General features: G+C 37.8%; 2 protein-coding genes across 2 annotated transcripts in view; one reads left to right on the forward strand and one right to left on the reverse strand.

Moving 5' to 3' along the window:
* Positions 1 to 10,610, forward strand: part of LOC131221692 ((-)-germacrene D synthase-like) — a 37,862-nt gene extending 27,252 nt beyond the window's left edge. The window contains exons 4-7 of the mRNA XM_058216992.1: positions 8,169 to 8,387; positions 8,790 to 8,928; positions 9,085 to 9,333; positions 10,291 to 10,610. Coding sequence (XP_058072975.1) covers positions 8,169 to 8,387; positions 8,790 to 8,928; positions 9,085 to 9,333; positions 10,291 to 10,584 — 901 coding nt within the window. The 3' untranslated portion in view covers positions 10,585 to 10,610. The remainder of the gene's footprint in view (positions 1 to 8,168; positions 8,388 to 8,789; positions 8,929 to 9,084; positions 9,334 to 10,290) is intronic.
* Positions 10,611 to 12,203: 1,593 nt separating this feature from the next.
* Positions 12,204 to 19,191, reverse strand: LOC131221694 (large ribosomal subunit protein uL2-like). The gene is made up of 2 exons (XM_058216994.1): positions 18,691 to 19,191; positions 12,204 to 12,761 (listed from the first exon to the last, which is right to left on the reverse strand). Exons 1-2 carry the CDS (start codon positions 19,128 to 19,130, stop codon positions 12,416 to 12,418), a joined length of 786 nt encoding a protein of 261 aa, XP_058072977.1. The 5' UTR covers positions 19,131 to 19,191; the 3' UTR covers positions 12,204 to 12,415.
* Between the last annotated feature and the right edge of the window lie 1,493 nt (positions 19,192 to 20,684).

Consider the following 20,684-nt stretch of genomic DNA (forward strand, 5'->3'; position numbering starts at 1 on the left):
CTAACAAGTTAACAAAACAAAAACAAAAAAAAGTTGGCTGGATGGTATACTGGGAAGAGTGCATCGTGTTCCCTCAAACAAGGAGAAAATCCAAATGAACCAATGTTTTTAGAGCAAAACTTACTAAGGGATCCTTTATAATAAGAAAAAAAAACAAAGCATCTTTATGGTAGGACTCCTTCAGTGTTCTAATTTTTAGAAAGTAGTATCTCAAGTAACCAGAATTTGCCCACAGTACATTTTAAGAAAGGAAATTATGTAACCGTAAAAGTTGAAGAATTAAAATTTGTGGAGTTCATACGATGTGTTTGACATCTAACTCATTCAATAGATGCATCTCACCGTGTATTTGAAATGAACCAAAAATATGGGTCACCCAATCATAAGGCAGGCCAAGCCATAAAAAAAATAATACATACTACTCAAAAGTATCCAAATTCAAGTGCAGCTCATTTGATGATTGGATCAGCTCATCCCATTATCATGGTAGGATGCACATGTTCAAAAGGGTTGGATGTTCAAAGCCCCCATGTGGACCCCACAGATATCGACTTCACTACCTTTTAAAGGAAAAAAAAAAAAAAAAACAGATCTTATTGCAAAATTCCTCATGAATTAACATTTTACCAAATAATGCCTCCACAATTAAAATTTCCAAGTAGGTGCTCATTGAGGAATGAAATTACAAAAGTGTCCTCATATTTTATTTTTTTTAATTAGAGAAAGTTGAAACTTATGGGGCCCACATGGTATGTGTATAACATCCAAGCCATCTAACATATTCACCCATATATAGCGCGAACCAAAAAATGGTCCAACCAAATCATCAATAACTTTGGTTCGTAACTGTTGGATGGGTCCAACAATTATGGATTCTCCACTTTATAAAGAAAATGGAAAAGAGGGCAATAATGTAATTTTGACCTTTGAAAAACCACTACTTGGAAACGTGGGCTCTGGGGAGGGGTGTCAATGGGGCAGGCCCAGGCCTAAAAAATCAGAATTTTGAATAAGGACGGCCCAACAGCCTGGCCCAAATAACTCAAAATCTGGGCCAAGGCCTACCCAAGCCCAGCCCATTGACAGCCCTTGTACGGGGAGGCACTTTGGAGGCATCTTCCGATTATAATCCCAAAAAAGATAATTATTATTTTTTTTTTAAAAAAAAAGATAAAAGTATTTTGGTAATATTCTCCCTTCAAATGTATAATTGGTAGAGTAGTGGATGTTAATGGAAGTCACTTATTTATTATAACACAAGATTTGATTATTGACACTAGATTTATCCAATCACTTTCTTCTTAAAAAGAGAGTTGGAATCGGTCTGTTCGGATCCCCCCTCGAATAAAATGATATTTTCACTGCCACAACACATTTACTGGAAAAAAAAAATGAATTAACTAAATTTGCCCATTCTAAATGAAATAAAAACTTCTTACTCCAATCGTGTAATTCACTCTAAACTTATCTGCCTCTATTTCCATGTGCTATATAACTTATTTCAGGAATCTTTTTTCTTCATATCTTGAATCACATCTCTTTCTTATAAGACTCGAGATGGTAAATTTATTTATTTATTATTATTATTTTTAAAGAAAGAATTAAATCACACCTACTTATGTAAAAAACCAATATAAAATCAACCAAAATTGATACCTCTATATTTGGTTTGATAATCTACTATTACTTTCTTCTTTGCTTCTACAAAATCAAGGGTTAATATCCCACAATCCTTCCACATCTTCGGTGGGAAAAATCTATTACTCAAGCATCCTTCTCATTGGCTATTGAGATAGTTGCCGCATTCAATGATTTAAAATCAGTCATTCGTCTTTTAGTGGAGATTGTCGAGAGCTGCAAAAGCATATAGAGAGGAATCAAACAAAGTAATCAGAACCGCACAAAGCAAATCCTACAGAGAACACTCCGAATTTACGTGGAAAAACCCTTACGGGAAAAAACCAGACCTAAGAGAAAAGCCTTTATCTTTCTCTCTCCAAAACTCTCTCAAACCTTTAAGCATATCTAGTCCTCCAACCTAATCTTAATTACAATCATATATTTAAGAAAAAACAAAAATAGAAATAAATCACATAAAGATGCGTAAACTATGCAATCCATTGACTTGTCACTTCGACCGGTCGATATGTATCGATCGATCGGGTCGACCTATATATCGACCAAAGTTTTTGACCCATTAAAAACTCCAAAAACAATCCAAAGAGTTTTGCCCAAAAAATCAACTATCTTCCATATACTTTGACCTGTCGACTAGTCGATGGCCCTCGTTTCATTATAGATTTGAAGTATTCGATTTTCAACGATCTCCACCATGACTAATCTTTATGCTGCAACATGCAATGTTATATCCTCCATTTCTACTATGTGTCCATCATATCTCCACAATCATTGCCTCTCGTGCACATTTCGTCTTTACTCTATCTTTGTCGGTGTTAAGATGTAGTCCTACATACCTCGAATATATTGAAGTATCTATTTCACTGCCTCCTAGTGTTGCTTCCCTGGGTTAGGCATGCATCTGCAATTAACACCCACCACATGTAAAATATCTAGTCTCGTACAGACCATGGCATATATCAAGCTACCAACCGCACTTGAATAAGACAAATGTGACATAAATTACTTTTTTTTATCCATTTCAGGACACTACTCAAAAGAAAGTAAAAAATGAGCCATATGGGAAACACTAACCGGCTTTGCCTTGTCCATCCCGTACTTCACCAATAGCTTCTCAAGGTATTCAGCTTAAGATAACCATAACGTGCTCCTCTACTTGTCTTGTATATGTCAATGTCAAGAATCCTTTGCAGCCCCAAAATCTTTCATCTCAAATGTCCCTGAGAGCTGAGCCTTTAGTATGTCGATCTTAGACATGCTATGATTGATGATAAGCATGTTATCAATATACAATATTAAGATAATGAACTTCTTATCACTCGGTGTCTTAAAATAGGCACAATGATTATACTCACTCCTGATAAACCTTTAACTCATGATGAAAAAATCAAATTTCTTGTACCATTGCCTAAAAGAATATTTCAAGCCATACAATACCCTCTTCAACTTGTAAACACTATTCTCTACCCCATGTATTTCGAATCCTTTTGATTACTTTATGTAAATATGTTATTTTAATTGCTTGAGATTGTATTAGGCAACTAACATAAATATAAATCTGAAAGGCACTTGCTTCATAACATGCGTGAAAATCTCAATGAAGTCGACACATTCTCTTTGAACATATCCATTTGCTACTAGTGTTGCCTTGTACTTATCATGTTTCTTTCTAAATATCCACTTACACCCTTTTGCTTTACAGCCGATGGGAAGCTTCACCAGCTCTCATATCTCATTCGTGTATGAGGAGTCCATCTCGTCATGCATCTCCATTTTTTTTATTTTTCGGCATCTATGTCGTCAAAAGCCTCTTAAAAAGTATACAAATCTCTCTCATCTATAATGAGAGAAAATATAATATACGAGTCATCCCTATATCTCGCTAGTAAGTTACGATCCCTTGGTGAAATCATTTTCACAGGTCATTGCTCCACTTACTCTTGTATCACTATATACGTCTCAATATCAACCTGTGTCTCATCTTTATTTATCTGAATGATCACAACTGATTTTTTTTGCTCCCTTGTGCTCATCCTTATAGAATAATGATTTCTCGTCAAATTTGACGTCATGACTAAGGATGAATTTTCATGTGAGCTGGTCATATATCCTATACCCATTCACACCATCATCATATCCAACAAAAATGTATTTTTTATCCCTTTAGTCTGGCTTATCTCTCTCAATTGACGTTATGTCAGAATAAGCATCACAACCAAATATTTGTAACCTTGAGTAGTCTGCCTGCTAACCACTCCACACTTCCACTGAAATTTTACAAGTAATAACCATAAAGGGGAATTGAGTCACCAAATAACAAGTTATGTTAATGGCCTTAGTTTACATTTTCTTGCCTATCCTATCATTAATTATCATGCATTAGGCCCTCTCCAAGAGAGTTATTCATCCGCATAACTATATCATTCTGCTTTGGTGTGTGGTGCATTATGTCGTGCCTCATAGTCCCTTCATCTTTACAAAAAATGATTGAATTCTCCACATTTATCTATCCTCAACACTTTCACCTTTCGCCCTGATTTTTTTTCATAATTACATTTCACTATTTGAAGTTAGTGAAAATCTTAAATTTATTTTTCAAAAAAATAAATCCACACCTTTCTCGAATAGTCGTTAATGAACGTAACGAACCATGATAACCCTTCACTAGAAACTATGGGCGACGACTCACGTACATCAAAATGCACGTAATTCAAAAACTCCTTACAAATATATTTCCCTGACTTAAAAGATAACCTTAATTGTTTACCATATATATCATGCTCGCATATATTAAAATCAATGCTTTTAAAAACTGGGATCAAATAACGATTAAAAGTACTTTCATGCCTCGCTCGCTCATATGGCGTAGGCACGCATGGCACATACATGTAGATGTGGAATCCTCTACAGACAATTCATTTCTATAGGATGAAGTGCTCTCAATCAACGTGTAAATGTTACCATTTCTTTGTGCTTTCACGACTACAAGTGCCCCTTTTAAAATCTTAAATACATGATCAAACTCGATGAATTTGCACCCAAGTGCCTCAATTGCACTCAGAGATATCAAACTTTTCCTTAACTTAGGAACGTATCTCACATCAGTCAAGATACAATCCATGCCATGAAATATTTTGATGTGCACCGATTAGATACCAACCACATTACAGACATTTTAATTGCCCATACACACCTAGTCACCATTACAGTCACTATAATTAGTGAACCAACTCCTATGAGGGGTCATGTGATATGAAGCCCCTTATCCAAAATCTATTTATCATCGAAAATACCCCGATTTGGATGCAGTCAACATGTTACTACCACTCGCCTCCTGATTAGATTCCGCGGTGTTGGCCTCTCTGGAAGAATTCTTTGATTTCTCCTTTATAGACTTAGGATTCTAATAATCATTCTTTATCACTACTAAAAAACGGAGTAAAGGTTATAGACTATAGGTGTTTTTGGTTACGAATATAAACCATAACTAGATTGTTACAGCTTTGAACTGTAGCTAAAAGCTACTACCGTCACCAGATCGTAGCTAGAGCCTGATGTTCCTTTAAGAGCTCTATAAGGTATGCATTTTATCTAATCCATCCATCAATTTTAATAGCTTATTTTATCTAAGTAGGGGGATCAAAGGCTCAAGTGGACCACACCATAAGAAACAGTGGAGATTAAGTGTTTACCATTGATCTATGGTGTGGTCCACTTGGGCGTTCGATTTACCTCCCTTTTGGGATCATACCCTAAAACTAGGTGTCAAAATAAATGTATGGTGTGGATAAATTACATACATCACAGTGGTCCCATGAAACCCCTGATAGGACCGCCCATCTTTAGCTGCAAATCCTGGTTGTGGTACTTTATCCAAAAGAAAACCCTAAACCCTCATTCCCACTCTCTCTCTCTCTCTCTCTCTCTCTCTCTCTCTCTCTCTCTCTCTCTCTCTCTGTGTGTGTGTGTGTGTGTGTGTGTGTGTGTGTGTGTGTGTTAGATCCAAGGAAGGGAGAGAGCCGGATATGCCAGCATCTGGGTTCCAAAATCACAACCACTGGTACCAGAGTTCAATTCGTCACCGCTAACTCAAATCAAAAGCAGGATTTAGCAGCTGCACACATCTAATGGTAGCCACCACTAATCTGTTAAACCTTCTTCTTCCTCCTATCTACGATTTGAAAACCCCTCTTTATTTCTTCTTCTTATTTTTTTAAATGGATGGGAGCTCTAAGAGCTTGTTGCTGCCATTAATGATTGCCACAAGCTCAACGGCAGTGACGATGCCGGCTAATACTAATGGTTGCCATATTTGGTGGGCCTTCAATCGGTTATCCTGTCATACCACAACTCCAACACGCCATTGTATTTAGATCTCGATTATGAAGATCCTCTATCCCACTCAGAACTTCTCCCCGTTGTAACCAGTGTATCTGTAAATGCACTTATGTCACTGCTTTTCTTTTTCATCAGGTTCGACTAAAGAGTCGAAATAACGGTCTTAACATTAATGGTCATCTTACTAGTACACAAAGAGTCTTTGAACAACTCATACAATTCTAGAAAAGAATTCAACAAAATAAATGATTAATCTTCATCCTTCATCAGCTCATTCACATCTAACAATTTACAAAACGAGCCTATTAAGGTCACTAATGTGGGTCTCAACGTAAGCCCCCTCATCTATCTTCTGATTGAATAATTGTATCTTCAGATATAAATGATTCTCAAGTCTTTGTAGAAATGTACTCTAACTTGACTCATATATCAGTCACAGTTTTCTCTCTCATAACATTATAGAGGACTTCATCCGTTAGACACAACTAAATTCAAATACTGGCCTTTTGATCTAACTTGTTCCAATTTTTTTCTTTCATAGTTTCTAGTCGCTATCCAAGGAGTGCATCTTTCATTCCATGTTAAACTAGAAAGCCCCTCGTCTACACCTTCCATAGTTCAAAGTTGTTTTTTCTGAAATACTTCTCTATGTCGAACTTCATACTAGATACCATAAATATCTTATTTCGAATTCAGCTTGCTCCTAACGTTAGCTCTGATACCACTTGTCAGGACTCGCGGAAGTGCACAAGGAGAAATCAAACAAAGTAATCACAATCGCACAAACAAATCCAATAGAAAAAACTCAAAATTTACGTGGAATAACACTTGCGGGAAAAAACCACAGCACAAAACGATAATGCACAATAAATAACAAAATTACAAGAGATGAAACATCACGTCTCAAAGCCCCGAGAGAAAAACCCTAGCCTTTTCTCTCTCCAAAATCCTCATAAACCCTTAAACACGTCTAGCCCTCCAACCTAATCTCAATTACACCCATATATTTAAGGAAAATGAAAATAGAAACAAATCGTGTAAACTGTGCAATCTATCGACCAGTCAATTTGACTAGTCAAGGCGCAATAATCAGTCAGATGGACCTGTCGACTAGAGTTTTCGACCTATCAAAAACTCCAAAAATAGTCCAATGAGTTTTGCCCAAAAAACTAAAAATCTTCGATATCCTTCGACATATCAATCATATTGTCGACTGGTTGCTGGCTCCTATTTCAGCATAGATTTGAGGCGTCCGATTTTCAACAGAAATGAGGAAATGTCTACAAATTTTGGATTTAATCTAATACAATTTGATCAATTTTGAAGAAGCATTGCCAAGCCCAAGAGATGTGTTTATAACATCCAAGCTTTCAAACAGGTGGACTGCACCATGATTATCATACAACGGAAAAATTAGGCTGATCAGCTACATCATAGAAGACACAAACCCGTCACAAAAATCTCCAATTCCACGTGTGGCCACCTGATAATTGGATCAGCCTAATATTTTGGGCATTTCATCACAGTGGATTCACTTTTGGGACGGCCTGGATATCATACACAAACTATGTTGGGCGCCCCACAATGCTCACCATACCACTTTAACAAAAAAAAAAAAAAGGAATTTTGATCATTGTGTCATAGGTAAGGTTATTCTTTTGAAAATTCAAAACAGTCAAGTCCTTTAATAGATTCAGATTGTTTTTATAATTTATTTATTTTTCAAAAAAACTTCCCAATTATCTAAATCCGTCAGTTTATATAAATATCTTCCAAAAAGGGACTCAAAATCACATGACTCCTGAAATTGGGCTCCACCATAATTAGTGGACTACATTTCTAGAGTAACGTTAAGTTCAATTGCGGATGTGTGTTAGTGGACCTGGCCATTCATCAGGTGGGCCCCAATGGGGACATGTCCTGTCCTAAAATCAGGCTCTTCTTACCCAGCGAGCCACATATATATTAGAGAAATAGACAAGCAAAAAGGCCACCATTCTTTATCCAACATACATGTTGCACCCAGATGATGAGTGAACCAGCTTTTCATCTTTGCTCCATGTGATGTACAGTGTGGGACCCATCTGATGAACGGGCAAGATCTTGTAAGCGTGTGCCATATCCTTTTCAATCACAATCTTTCCTATTTTGAATTTTCATTGTACGGTGTGCTGAATGTACTTCACTGGCAGGTGGTGGAGAGCCGTTGATTTTGCCTCAAAATTACCTTTCGTTAGGGACCGTTTGGTTGAGTGCTACTTTTGGATATTGGGTGTGTATTTTGAGCCAAAATACACGTTTGGTAGAATCGCAGTGACCAAACTTATATCCATCGCATCTGTCATGGATGACATATACGATGTGTACGGTACACTGGAGGAACTCAAACCATTCACAGAAGCAATCCAACGGTTCGTAAGCAATCCCTAGATTTTTATTCACTGAAACAACCTGGTAGTCTGTATACCATACAGTATACACCAAGTTTGATATCCAACCTGGCATGCACGCTCGAGACAGAGGCCATCCATCATGGTGCGGTCCAAAACTCAGCCTGGTTCACTCAATAGTCAGGCCATACATGCAGAGCGTGGACGGTTCAAAAAAAACAAAAAGCCAGAACGACTGTCCACGTTTAATCTACACATGTGGCCCACCTGATGAGTGGACCAGCTTGATTTGTGGTTGAGACATGTTAGCTGCAGCGCGTATTAATCAAAGGCCTGGATCATGCACGCGTGTGCCACATTGGTTGCCTATAGATGAGTAGCTGATAATCTACTGATAATGTACATGGGCTACTTTATTTTCAGGTGGGACATTGGGGCCATGGATCAGTTGCCAGAGTACATGCAAGTTTGTTTCCATGCACTCTACCAGGTTGTCAAAGAAATTGAGGAGAAGACCACAAATGAAGGAAGATCCTACACTGCACACTACTCCAAAGAAGCTGTATGGCATGCAACTCTACTCATATCAGCTCTTTTCTATCATTGATGAATTCTATCTGCACTCAACTCACACATGGAGATGAGTATAGCTTTCAAAGTAGATAAAATGTAGGAAGACAATCATAACCCATTCTCTAATGGTTGAGTTTACTGGCAGATGAAAGCTTTGACAAGGGCCTATTTGGTGGAGGCCCAATGGTTTAGCACGGGACATGTTCCAACCTTGGATGAATACTTGGAGATTGCAGTCATGTCCAGTGGTTACCCAATGCTAGCCGTCCAAGCCCTGGTAGGCTTGGGTGATGTGGCGACGAAGGAAGCCTTTGATTGGGTGCTGAGCGTACCTAAGATCGTATGGTCCTCTGGTCTAATCGCCCGTATCGTCGATGATATACAAACGAACAAGGTATGATAAACTGAGCCTAGAGATGACATTTTCTTCATGGATTCCATGAGCTTGATTGGTTTGACCCAAGATGGTAGCCTGATGACATAGGGAAGGACGTGAGGTCGAGCACAGTCTTCCAAGAACTTCTCTGGACTACTCACCGAGACTTCTTGAATCCATAAGAAAAAAAACAAGAAAAATAGAAAATAAATTATATAAAATTTGAAATTGATTGATGAATAAAATAAATGAGTCTACAACCCTTTAAATAGGGATACTAAGCCATGGAATAATTTCTGGAATCAAACTACAACTAAAACTCTTATAAATCGTGACTTGCTAGATCGTGATGTTGCACAAGGTTTTCGGCCAAAAATAGTAAGTGTCCTATTTCACTCCAACATGTCGTTCTCCTAATTATTTAAGCACTTTTCATGTTAGGAACAACTCCTAAAGCCCGACCGATGAAGAGTTATAATCAAACTAAAACTTACTATTTATGGTAAAAATGGAATTAAATTAGGGAAACGACCTTCTCATCGTATTTCCAAATCCGGCTTGTGCAACCCGGCCTAGCAGGCCTCAAAATCATATATTTTATGTCTGGTAACTTATTCTGGTTTATGAGATATGTCCGTTTTAAGTTCTGACAGTCCGGATTATCTTCATCTCCGATTGGACCTTTTCTGGTCCATCTTGGCCATGAAATTATCCGCAACCCACTCTACATCACCCGACTAGACCATAGGAATTCTATGCTTAGAAATCAATGGGTTCCACCCATTAAATAGACCGAGGCCATTGCTGAGAACCTTCCAATGGAGACTGACCCATTTATGGATATGATGGTCCGGAAAATGGGTCTGGCCCAAAGTTGGAATTTCGGATGATAAATGAATGGGTCAGATCTGGGCCGAAACTGAGTAGGCATTCCAATCCGAATCTAGTTTACATTTTGGTTCTAAACATTTGAAGGTCGAGCAATCTAGAGGAGACAATGCTTCAAGTGTCCAATGCTACATGAAAGATCACGGCGTCACTGAGGAAGAAGCTTGCCGGGCCCTATACGAACTGGTCACCGATGCATGGAAAGAAATAAACAAGGCGTGCCTTAGGCCTACAGAATTCCCTGGGCCCATCCTTGCCCCATCACTCAATCTCGCGCGCATGATGGAAGTCCTGTACAAGAATGGCGACGGATATACTGATTCTGCAGGACAGACCAAGGAATGTATTGCATCATTGCTCGTCGATCCCATCCCTCTTTGATAATGCAGTTGTTTTGTTGAATTGAACTATTTCATCTCGGCCCACAGTTTGAAGGGACTAGATTGCTTTATATGTATCCTATGCTTGTAGTTGACATCTGCATGTCAATGCATTGTTTTGCATTTTAATTTTAAGTTGAACCTACAATCAATCATGCATACCTGGCATATTAACCATACCTTTGCTAAGCCCTCATGCCTGTCACGATAAGTCCCGGATCCAATCCATCCAAGAATCAGGTTGATACACTGATGGGGTGGGCCACTGTTTACAAAAACAAATGTACAGCTGTAAAAAACTTGGGTGAAGTTCTATCCACCTGTTTCAAATATTGAGGGCCAAATGATGATTGGACCAGATTTTCATTTTGATGAAAACAAGTACAAGGTCAGACCAACCTGATGGATGGATTGGATCTCATAAATATGTACCATGCTGGCCCATGTGGCGTGTTCGCAAGCTTCATTGTACGGTTAGCAAAGCTCTCTTAACTAGGGCCAAAAGTCGGGCGGGTTCAACCCAACATTGGGTTGGGCTCGGGCAAGATATATTGGGTTTGGTCTCGGGCTTGAGCTATACAAACACTAACCCAATAAAACTTGGGTCGGTTTAGGGTTGAAGTCTCGGGTTACTATACCCAACCCAAACCCGAACAATATATTAGTTACTTATAAATTATAAATTATAACTGAGTGCAGATTGTCTATGTTAAAGGCACGGGGAATTCCTGTGTCGTCGGGTGCCATTGGTCAACGTCATTTCTGATGACTCAAGCTAACAAGATATGTCAGATTTCTCTCCCAATAGATTGGGTGCTACACAACACCACTTTTAAATGAGTGTTTGTCCTATATTTTAGCTTGTTCGTTTAGAATAAAAAAGTTCTTTCCGATAAATAACTACATATATAATTAATAAACTTATAGGTACAAAAAATAAGACCATATAGAAAATAAAATAAACTAATGTAATAATGAAAATATTAGCATGTATCCACTGACCAACCTGACCGAGCCCACTTGGGTTGGGCATAGGTTGAGAATTCCCAACCCGAGGTTGGGTTGGGTTGGGTTTAGGGTTGAAGTATAGGAACCTTGGGTTGGGCTAGGGTTGAAAACCAGCCTGACCTAACCCGCTCGACTTTCAGGCCTACTCTTAACCTACATGCTATCCATCGTCATTCCTTTATAATAAACAAGCCCTAAAACAGGAAAAGCTGTCAGCCAGGACCATCCACTCGGTGGGCCATCTAAATACAAGAATGAGATGGACAATCTAGATCCATTATCCTGCCAACACATGGAGATATACTATGAAACCCAAATGACACATTTTCACATTACGGACGACCAAAACAGTATTAGAAATGTTGTCCAAATGTCCATAGAAGCATTTCATCTAGTTGGCCACACCCCAGAGCAGCAGCCGGACAGGTCCATGGGACAAGTCACATGTGGACTTGGAATGCCGACCCTACTAGTCAATCTAATTTTAACTGTCAATCAGATTAGAGGATGGTCCGATAGAGGTCACATGAGAATCAATCTTGATCACCAATGGTTAGGCTACATATCCATACAAAATGCCAGCCCATATGATAGCGGCAGTAACACGGCCTATAAAAACACCCAAACGGGCCACATGCCAAATTCATATTATATAACTGAGTGCAATCAAAATCTAATGTAACTGACAACCAATCCAAATTGGAAACAGAACTGCCATGAAATCTGACCGCTATAGTGAAAAGGGAAACAAAAATTGTTCAAACCCACAGTTAAGTTTTTTTTTTTTTTTTTCAAAAATAAAGGTAAGAGAGCAGGTGAACTAACTAAGCACCTTTCTCTGATTTTGCAGCAGTGGCGGCAGCCTGCCCACGGAGCCGACCAGTCCTCCTTGCAGCAATGAGACCAACCTTCTGGCCAGGTGGGGCATCACGACGGACAGTGCTGGCATGTCCAATGTGCTGGTGGTTACCACCTCCAAAGGGATGCTCCACAGGATTCATGGCCACACCACGGACCTTGGGCCAGCAGTTCCTCTTGACCCTGTACTTGTGGTATGCGTTGCCAGCCTTGAGGAGGGGCTTCTCTGTCCGGCCCCCACCTGCAACCTGGCCAATCATGGCACGGCATCCACTTGGCACAATCTTCTTGGTCCCAGAAGGAAGCTTGATCCTGACACACAGAACATAACCATATAAAAAGTATAATAATTTTAAAACCAGAATCATTTGAAGGTTGAGCATACACTGCATTTTCATCCCTATGCCAACCAACTCCACATGTGCAAACAAGATGAACACGAACCCAGGCCACAATCCATTACCCTGTGGCTTAACCTGACCCATTTAAAATTCATCGAGCGCAAGCTTGAATGATCCAACCCATTTAATTCTTAGATCATCTTGATAAGAAGCAACTTAAATTGACATTGACAGCACCACACCCAGCATGAAGAGAAATTAATGTGTCTTTAAGCATCACGGAAAACCAATGTTTCTACAGAAAGATAGCACTATAGCATCTTCCATTGTCTTTGGATACATTTTCAAATGAACTAAACTAGTCAATATTTTCTTTTCCGCCTTTTTTTTTTTTCCGTGCATAAGACATTATTAGCATTTATCAAACCTATAGCTAGACATGTAGATATTAGCATGGCACATTCAAGTAGTAAGGACAAGACATATCAAACAACAAGACTTAAAAACTAAGAAATATTCTATGCTCCCAAGACTATTAAGTTACAGAACTTCCGCGGTTGCATAGGGAAACATGGACTGTTCAATAAATTGATTTGGGTTGTCCATTACATCTAGCCTGCATTTCAGTGACCACTTGCAAAAGTCACAGTGACTTGAAAATTATAACCATCTAATCAATAGTGTACAAAATGTTTGGCCAAGATTGTTTATGAAAAGATGGTAATAAAAAAATTGAACCATCCATTTGATGGCCCATCATGGACTGCTTGTTGTTTTGAAGAATCCATTGAAAAGACCATCCTAACCATATTCCCATCCATGGGCCAAAAAACAGATGTCTGGAGAAAATAAGGCCAACTTTAAGAAAGATAAGACCATCTGATCATTGTAATTTTTCGCATGGCTGCCCCTGTAATGCATGGCCAGCCAGTTCAAAATTGATAAGATTGTCCACATGCAACCAGTTGCGGTATGACTTAATAGTGCTTGATGAGCATTGAATCATTATCTATAAAAAAAATAAAATTAACATTACTTTTTTGTTGGAAGTTTGTGTGCCTTTTTTTATCCCTATCGTCCAAAGAATAAAAAATCAGTGTTGGTGTGCAATTGCTCGTGGGACTTGAACTGGTATAACTCATTACAACTTGGTGGGACCTGCTTTGATTAGACCCCAAATACACTGTACTAATTGTTAACTAGTGGTGCTCTCCCCCAAAAGGTCCAAACAGGCAATTTCTCAAGCCATCATATCTACAGTATTAATCAAAGGTAGCAGCAATATGTGACATCAGCATTGACGCAGATCCAGGTGGAATTCCAATCATGAAAGTTATGTAACAATAACCATTTTCAGATCAATCAGTTCTACTAAAAAAACTATCAAGGTGGGAACTGCCAGCGAGCTATTTGGAACCAGTTCTAGTTAAGCACTGGAAGAATATGAACTGCATGTATGGACCGATGTTATCAAAATCATACCATTCATATCGTATTGTATGGGCATATGATTCGAATCATACACCCAAATCACAAATCCTAAATAATTGTACGATTATCGTACGAATCGTACAATAATCATATCGAATCATACAAATGGTAGGATAATCGTGAACTGCCTAAATGGTCCCAAAAAACATTAAAATTCAAAACTTCGTTATTTTTATTCAATTTTTTCTTTTTCTTTGTACCATTTTGCTCATAAAATATGAAAAAGGCTCTCCCCTATTAAAAATATCCTCATTTTTTTTTCTTGAGAGAGAGAGAGAGAGGAGATTTGGGGATTTTGATATTCAATACAATTGTTATCTTTCAAAAAAAAAAAAAAAAAACAAAACAAAGAAATCAAGATATCTTTTTATTCGCAATGGAATCGAAAGCCATTTTTCTAACATGATTTTACACAAGAAAGGTACAACGGAATAAATTTTTTAAAGGAATCTTGAATGTCTTTTAAGATAAATTTTTCAAAAGACAACAAAAGAAAACAAAGGAAAAGGACAAGAATCCTTTACCATCGCGAAATGTATACCATGTACATTATCTCAATTGGTAATATCATGATATGCAGTGTTCAAAATATCGGTATCGCGTTACGTATCACATCACTGGGCTACAGATACGTATCGGTTATCGCACCGGATATATCATTTGTATCGGGTAGTTCATCGCACTTTTTAGGAACATTGAGAATATGGTTACATTTTTCAATGAAACTTCAGGGGTTGTTAAAAAGGACTTTAATACACACTTTTAAATCATAATATCTCAAAAAAGAAGTGCACATAATAGGTTTCCTTTGTATAGGTTCCTAAGCTATGCGTTGTCTGACTAAACAAATGCAACTAAATTCAAATTGAATGCATAACATTTAGAGTATATGTTATGATCATTTCATCAAACACTTCTAAACACTTTGAAATTAGTCTCAATTGACAGCTGCTTGAAGGGAAATTTGGGAAAAAATAATATTTTAATAAAAAATTTAATTAAAAAATTATTTCTACTTTCCGAAAATTGACAAGGACTTAACAAATCAGTAGATGAGCTCTCATGCATGCTTGATTTCATGTTTGGAGTACAACATTGCAACCAATTTGGTAGAAATTTGAGAAATTTCGAATTTTCCCCAATTTTCCCCAAATAGGACCACCTACACTCAAATTTCAAAATTACAGTGTATGTGATGAAAATTTCATCAAATACTCCTAAATACTTTGAAATTAGTCTAAATTGACAGTTGGTTGAAGGAAAATTATGAAGAAGAAAAACATGGAGAAAATGAACCAATGGATATCAAAATCAAAGTTCCAACTGCATGATTTTTCATGCAAAAAATGAAGAACCAATGTATTTATAATCATTGGACACTGATTTAACATAAAAATAAAAAATAAAAAATAAGAGAGAGATTAGAAAGTGAAAATGCTCACCGAATCGAACATGTGGGATATATCGGTACTACCTGTGTTTCGTATCGCACAGGTGGAATACAAGATATATCGTGGGCAATGTTGTCAAATCGCATATGCGATCGCATGTGCCATGGCATTTTTTTTTGAATAATAAAAATTTGAAAAAAAAAAGGACAAAAATTGAAAATATTTTTAAAAAAAGAGGAAAAACTTTTCTAATTAGTACACATGATTGGATTGGGTTATTTTACTTATTTCATTATCGTTTGAGTGTTTCATTAAGTGATATATTTATTTACTTATATTATATTATATAAATTTTAACAAAACAATCAACAAGCTACATTAAAAGATAACTAATTATTATAAACTTCGAACAAAGAAGATAAATGGATAACTTGAAACAACTTACAACTACAAGTTATAACTTACAACTTAATTTACAAAAAGTAAGCACAACTTATAAAATACAAAAAATAAACATAATTGAAATAATTGTAGAGAGACTAGAGTAAGAGAAAGAGTAAGAGATTTAGAGCTTTGGAGTAAAGAATAGTGAAAATGGAGGGGATATGAGTGCCTATTTATAGGCAAAAGTTCTCCGATTTGAAAAAATGACAAATAAAAAAAAATCTCCCAGTCTTGGCTATTGGGAAATATGCGATCGCATATTGGTCGCATATAAAAGTATGCCATGGCATACTTGCCAGGATTGCATATGCCATCATGGCATATGCGATTTGATCAACAGTATGCGCATATGCGATCGCATTTGACAACAATGATCGTGGGACACATCAGCCGATGTCGTCGATATTTAAAACATTGATGATATGTATTACTTTTTTGGTACATGTTGATGGTAAATAGATGATTGATGAGTTTTTAAACTTTTCCGATATATATATATATATATATATATATATATATATATATAAAATCTTACAATTTACGATATGATAACAATTTTGACAACATTGATATGGACTTATTTTTTGAAAATTCAGAAGAAAAAAAAAAAAAAAACTCATCTTCTCTTGCTCTCAATCAACTCAACACGATCAGATTTCATCATGACTTGGAAGGAAAAAAAAACACATCAATTTGGTAATAACTTAGTCAAGAACTGCTCATGAGTGGTTGACTAGACAAAACTCATCAAAACTTGACTTGACTCAACAACATTTATAGTTCTAAATATTAAATATGACTGTCTTCATGTTCAAGACTCGAGAAAAAAAATAAAAAATCACCCAAGTTACTTAACTGGAAAAAAAAAATGAGTTACTTGGTGTTAAAAATTCAGGCATTCAGGTTCCAAAGTATGATATAGAGAAGCTCCTTTTTCTTTTTATTACTTCGGAAGTAGTCCTTCCTAAACGAAGGGAAAAAAAGGAAATTTAAAATTAATAATTAAAAAAAAAGTCCTTCCTAAATGGGACGAATCAAGTGTATCATGCTCTCTTTTTTTATGGAAAAGGAAAACCTTATCATGCCATCCTCTTTGCTCTCTATGTTCCAGATTCACCAAAAATAAAGGCCCCAAGTAGATCTTAAATGGAAAATATGCAAAATATATTAATAAAAAGAAATGCAAAAGGTGTCTACTACCGCAATGTAACATCCACCAAATATTGTCAAATAGCATCTCACTTGTTTCAATGTCCCAGGTGACTATTATACCCACAGTTAAAAAGAAAAACATCTGTTTGGACATGCATTCAAGGCAGGCACTCCCAGGCCACCTTCCTATTTGTCATCAGTCTTGTCACAGCTAATTATGGTCGGATCAGGAATTCTCATGATTGCTTGGAAAAGGCACAATGACTCAGCCGCAATCACGTAGATCTACTGCCCAAATCATGGGCCCGGTTATAAATAGAGCTCAATACAGAAAGAAAACCAATGAAGGTTCTTAACCATACGAGGTGGCGACACTGTATTTGGACTGCTGACCATTTCTTCTTCTTCTTCTTTTTTGTCCATTTGGGTGACACCAACGATGGTTAGGATCACCCAGTAAATTTGATTTTTGGGATACGCTCCAACCATGCTGAGACCAAAGTTTAGTAAAAACAAAAAACAGAGTAACACCAATTTGTGATTATCTGACAAGTGTTCCTAAAGATACATGGTAATCCTATAACATCCAAAACCAACTCAATTAAATGATGAAAACCAAATCAAATAATTAAAAAAGAAACAAGAGAATCCAACATTAGCACAATGTTATGATCTAATAATTTTTTCAAGGGGTTGCTGTGATCTAATAACACAGTGCTGCACACAGATTCGAATACAAAGGCCCATGATCTCGACCAGTGATCAATGAGTGCACATTGGATTGGTCAGGGTAAAAAATGCCACTGATAAGGATGACCAACAGACCCGGAAATGCAGATGTTTATGCCAAGGAGCAATTGAAAAGGTGAGTTCACAACACCTGCCAACTAGCAGACATGTTCAAGATATGGAAACTCAAAGTGGGTCCCACAGTTCGCATGTCCTGACCTAAAAGATCAAGCCAGGGCACTAATCAGGTGACCCACATGCTTAGATCGAATGTAGACCAGTGTTCTTCTAGCCATTGATTTTATTTTTTTTTCACATAAATGGGGTGGCCCACCTAACGAGAGTGATGGGCTAGCCCAATTTCACCGGGCAACAACCTAACCACCCTCCACCCAAACAAAATGTTCATGTGGAGTCCACCTTAAGTCGATCTAAACCGTTCATATTGTTAGTGACAACCCAAAATTCTCACCCACCAATTAATCCAAACACTCCACAAAATACAAAATCATCAGTGGACCATCAACAGTAACTGCTACTTAGGTACCCACAGATCTAACGGCTAGAGTAAGCCGACAGGGAATATATTCCAGATCCGTCCCATCTCATGCCAAATCAATCCAAACCCAATACATAAAATTAAAAATCCAACAAAAATCAAATAAAATAAAATAAAGAAAGAAAGAATTATACCTGGAGGTGCCGTTATCAGGATTATGACTAATCACGATCGCGTAATCTCCAGAAGCCCGAGCGAACACGCCGCGATCGCCTACATGGTGTTCGACGTTGCACACGACAGCACCCTCAGGGATCGACCGCAGGGGAAGGACGTTGCCGACAATGAGATTGGCCTTCTTGCCGCAGTACACGAACTGACCGGTGTACATCCCTTCGGCGGCGACGAAGAGCTCCTTCTGGTGCTTGTAGCGGAAAGGGTGGCGGAACGTGACTCGGGCGAGAGGGGCGCCTCGGCCCGGGTCGTGGATGATTTCCGTTACGACGCCCTTCAGATAGCCGTTGCGCTCGCCGAAGTCCAGCGACCGGAAGCGGGCTGGACCCTTACGGTGGTGGGTGTGAGACTTGAAGACGGAGCCGGCACCCTTTCGCTGGGCCCTGATCACACGCCCCATCTGGGATAAACGGTGGAGATTTTAGGGTTTTGGAAAATGAGAGAGGAGAAAAGAGAAAGAAATGCAGATAGAGGGGTTTTATAGAGGGATTGTAGGGTTTCTGAGGATGCGGATAAGTTGCGACCCCGGATCTAGCCAGATGGGTGCGACCCTGACCGTGGGTCCCACCTAGATGTATGAGTTCTATATCCATGCCGTCCATCCGTTTTTCCAGATTATTTTACGGAATGATTAAAAATGAAGCAGATAAAAATTTTATATGGACCACACCACAGGAAACAATGATCATTGACACCCACCATTAAAAACTGTCTATAGTCCACCGGAATGTTTATTTGCCATCCAACCTGTTAATAAGGTCACACTGACCTGGATGAAGGGAAGAAACAAACAGTAGCTTCATCCAAAACTTTTGTGGCCTTTAGAACCTTTTAATGGTGGGAATACAATCCCTACTGTGTGGTCCACCTGAGATTTTTATTTGCTTCATTTTTGGGACCATATCTAAAACAAGCCGGAAAAATGGATGGACGGCGTGGATATACAACGCATGTATCGACGTGGGCCCACCGTCAGGGTCGCACCCACTTGGTTGGGGGAGTTATTTGATACTCTGTCCGAGTACCACGCTTGATACACAGGCACTTATAAATTATGCCAGAGGCGTATATTAACTCAAATAGAACCGACTAAATCGTGGAACACTGACTCTATTTCTACATTTCTATAATCAGATCATTTGACTGATCTCCACCACTGATTTATGAACATTTGTTTGTTGAAATAAATACATTGGCTTTTTATTATTATTATTAGCCGTTCAATAAATGTCCACCAATTTGATGGTCATGATTTTTGGTTTATAATAGGTATAAATTGGGACCCATTATTTGAAAAGTTTAATTTGAATTACATGGATGAAATGTATATAATATCTAACTGGCCGCGTATCATCTATCGGGGTCTGCCAGAGTTATTTGATTAAAAAAACTTAGCATTGTAGACTCTTTCATCTTATGTCTTTCTTTTCGACATCTGAAAACTTATATTACCAAAATAGATTTTTAGAAAAGTAAAAAAGAATTTCAAACAAAAATACCCCTCATCATTGGGGCTAAGCAGCTGAAAAAATGAAAGTATTTTTGTCTTTAGAGGATAGAGATCTAATTTAATAAGATAAATTTTGCTCAGGTTAAATAAAAATAAGTGAGTGATAAGTTATGTCCATGCTAAAAACTTATCCTATTTGATCACGAGGGAGGGTGACACTTGATGCACAGGCACACATAAATTGCATAAATTTCATACTTCTTACTCAAAACAAACCTTCCAAAATTTAGAGGCCACTTTAAATACTTTAGATAGCTACTAATGCTAAGATCAGATGGGCTAATAGATTCTAACTTCCGATCTGAGGAAAACTATTTCTTGAAATAAGACTGTTGGAGATTTTCGATTTCAACCGTCCAATAGTTGTGCACCAATGAAGTATTTAAGTGATCAAATCAGTGTAATTTTTGGTGTATTGTCCATCTAATTTGAGAATTAGAGTTT

This window comes from Magnolia sinica, chromosome 12 (assembly GCF_029962835.1).
Source record: "Magnolia sinica isolate HGM2019 chromosome 12, MsV1, whole genome shotgun sequence".
In the NCBI taxonomy this organism is placed as follows: domain Eukaryota; kingdom Viridiplantae; phylum Streptophyta; class Magnoliopsida; order Magnoliales; family Magnoliaceae; genus Magnolia; species Magnolia sinica.

Excerpts from the sequence above, each read along its gene's own strand:
- LOC131221694 (XM_058216994.1), bottom strand. The coding sequence starts at position 19,130 with ATGGGGCGTGTGATCAGGGCCCAGCGAAAGGGTGCCGGCTCCGTCTTC. Across the intron at positions 12,762-18,690 it reads CCTGATAACGGCACCTCCAG|GATCAAGCTTCCTTCTGGGA; the intron begins GTATAATTCTTT and ends TCTGTGTGTCAG.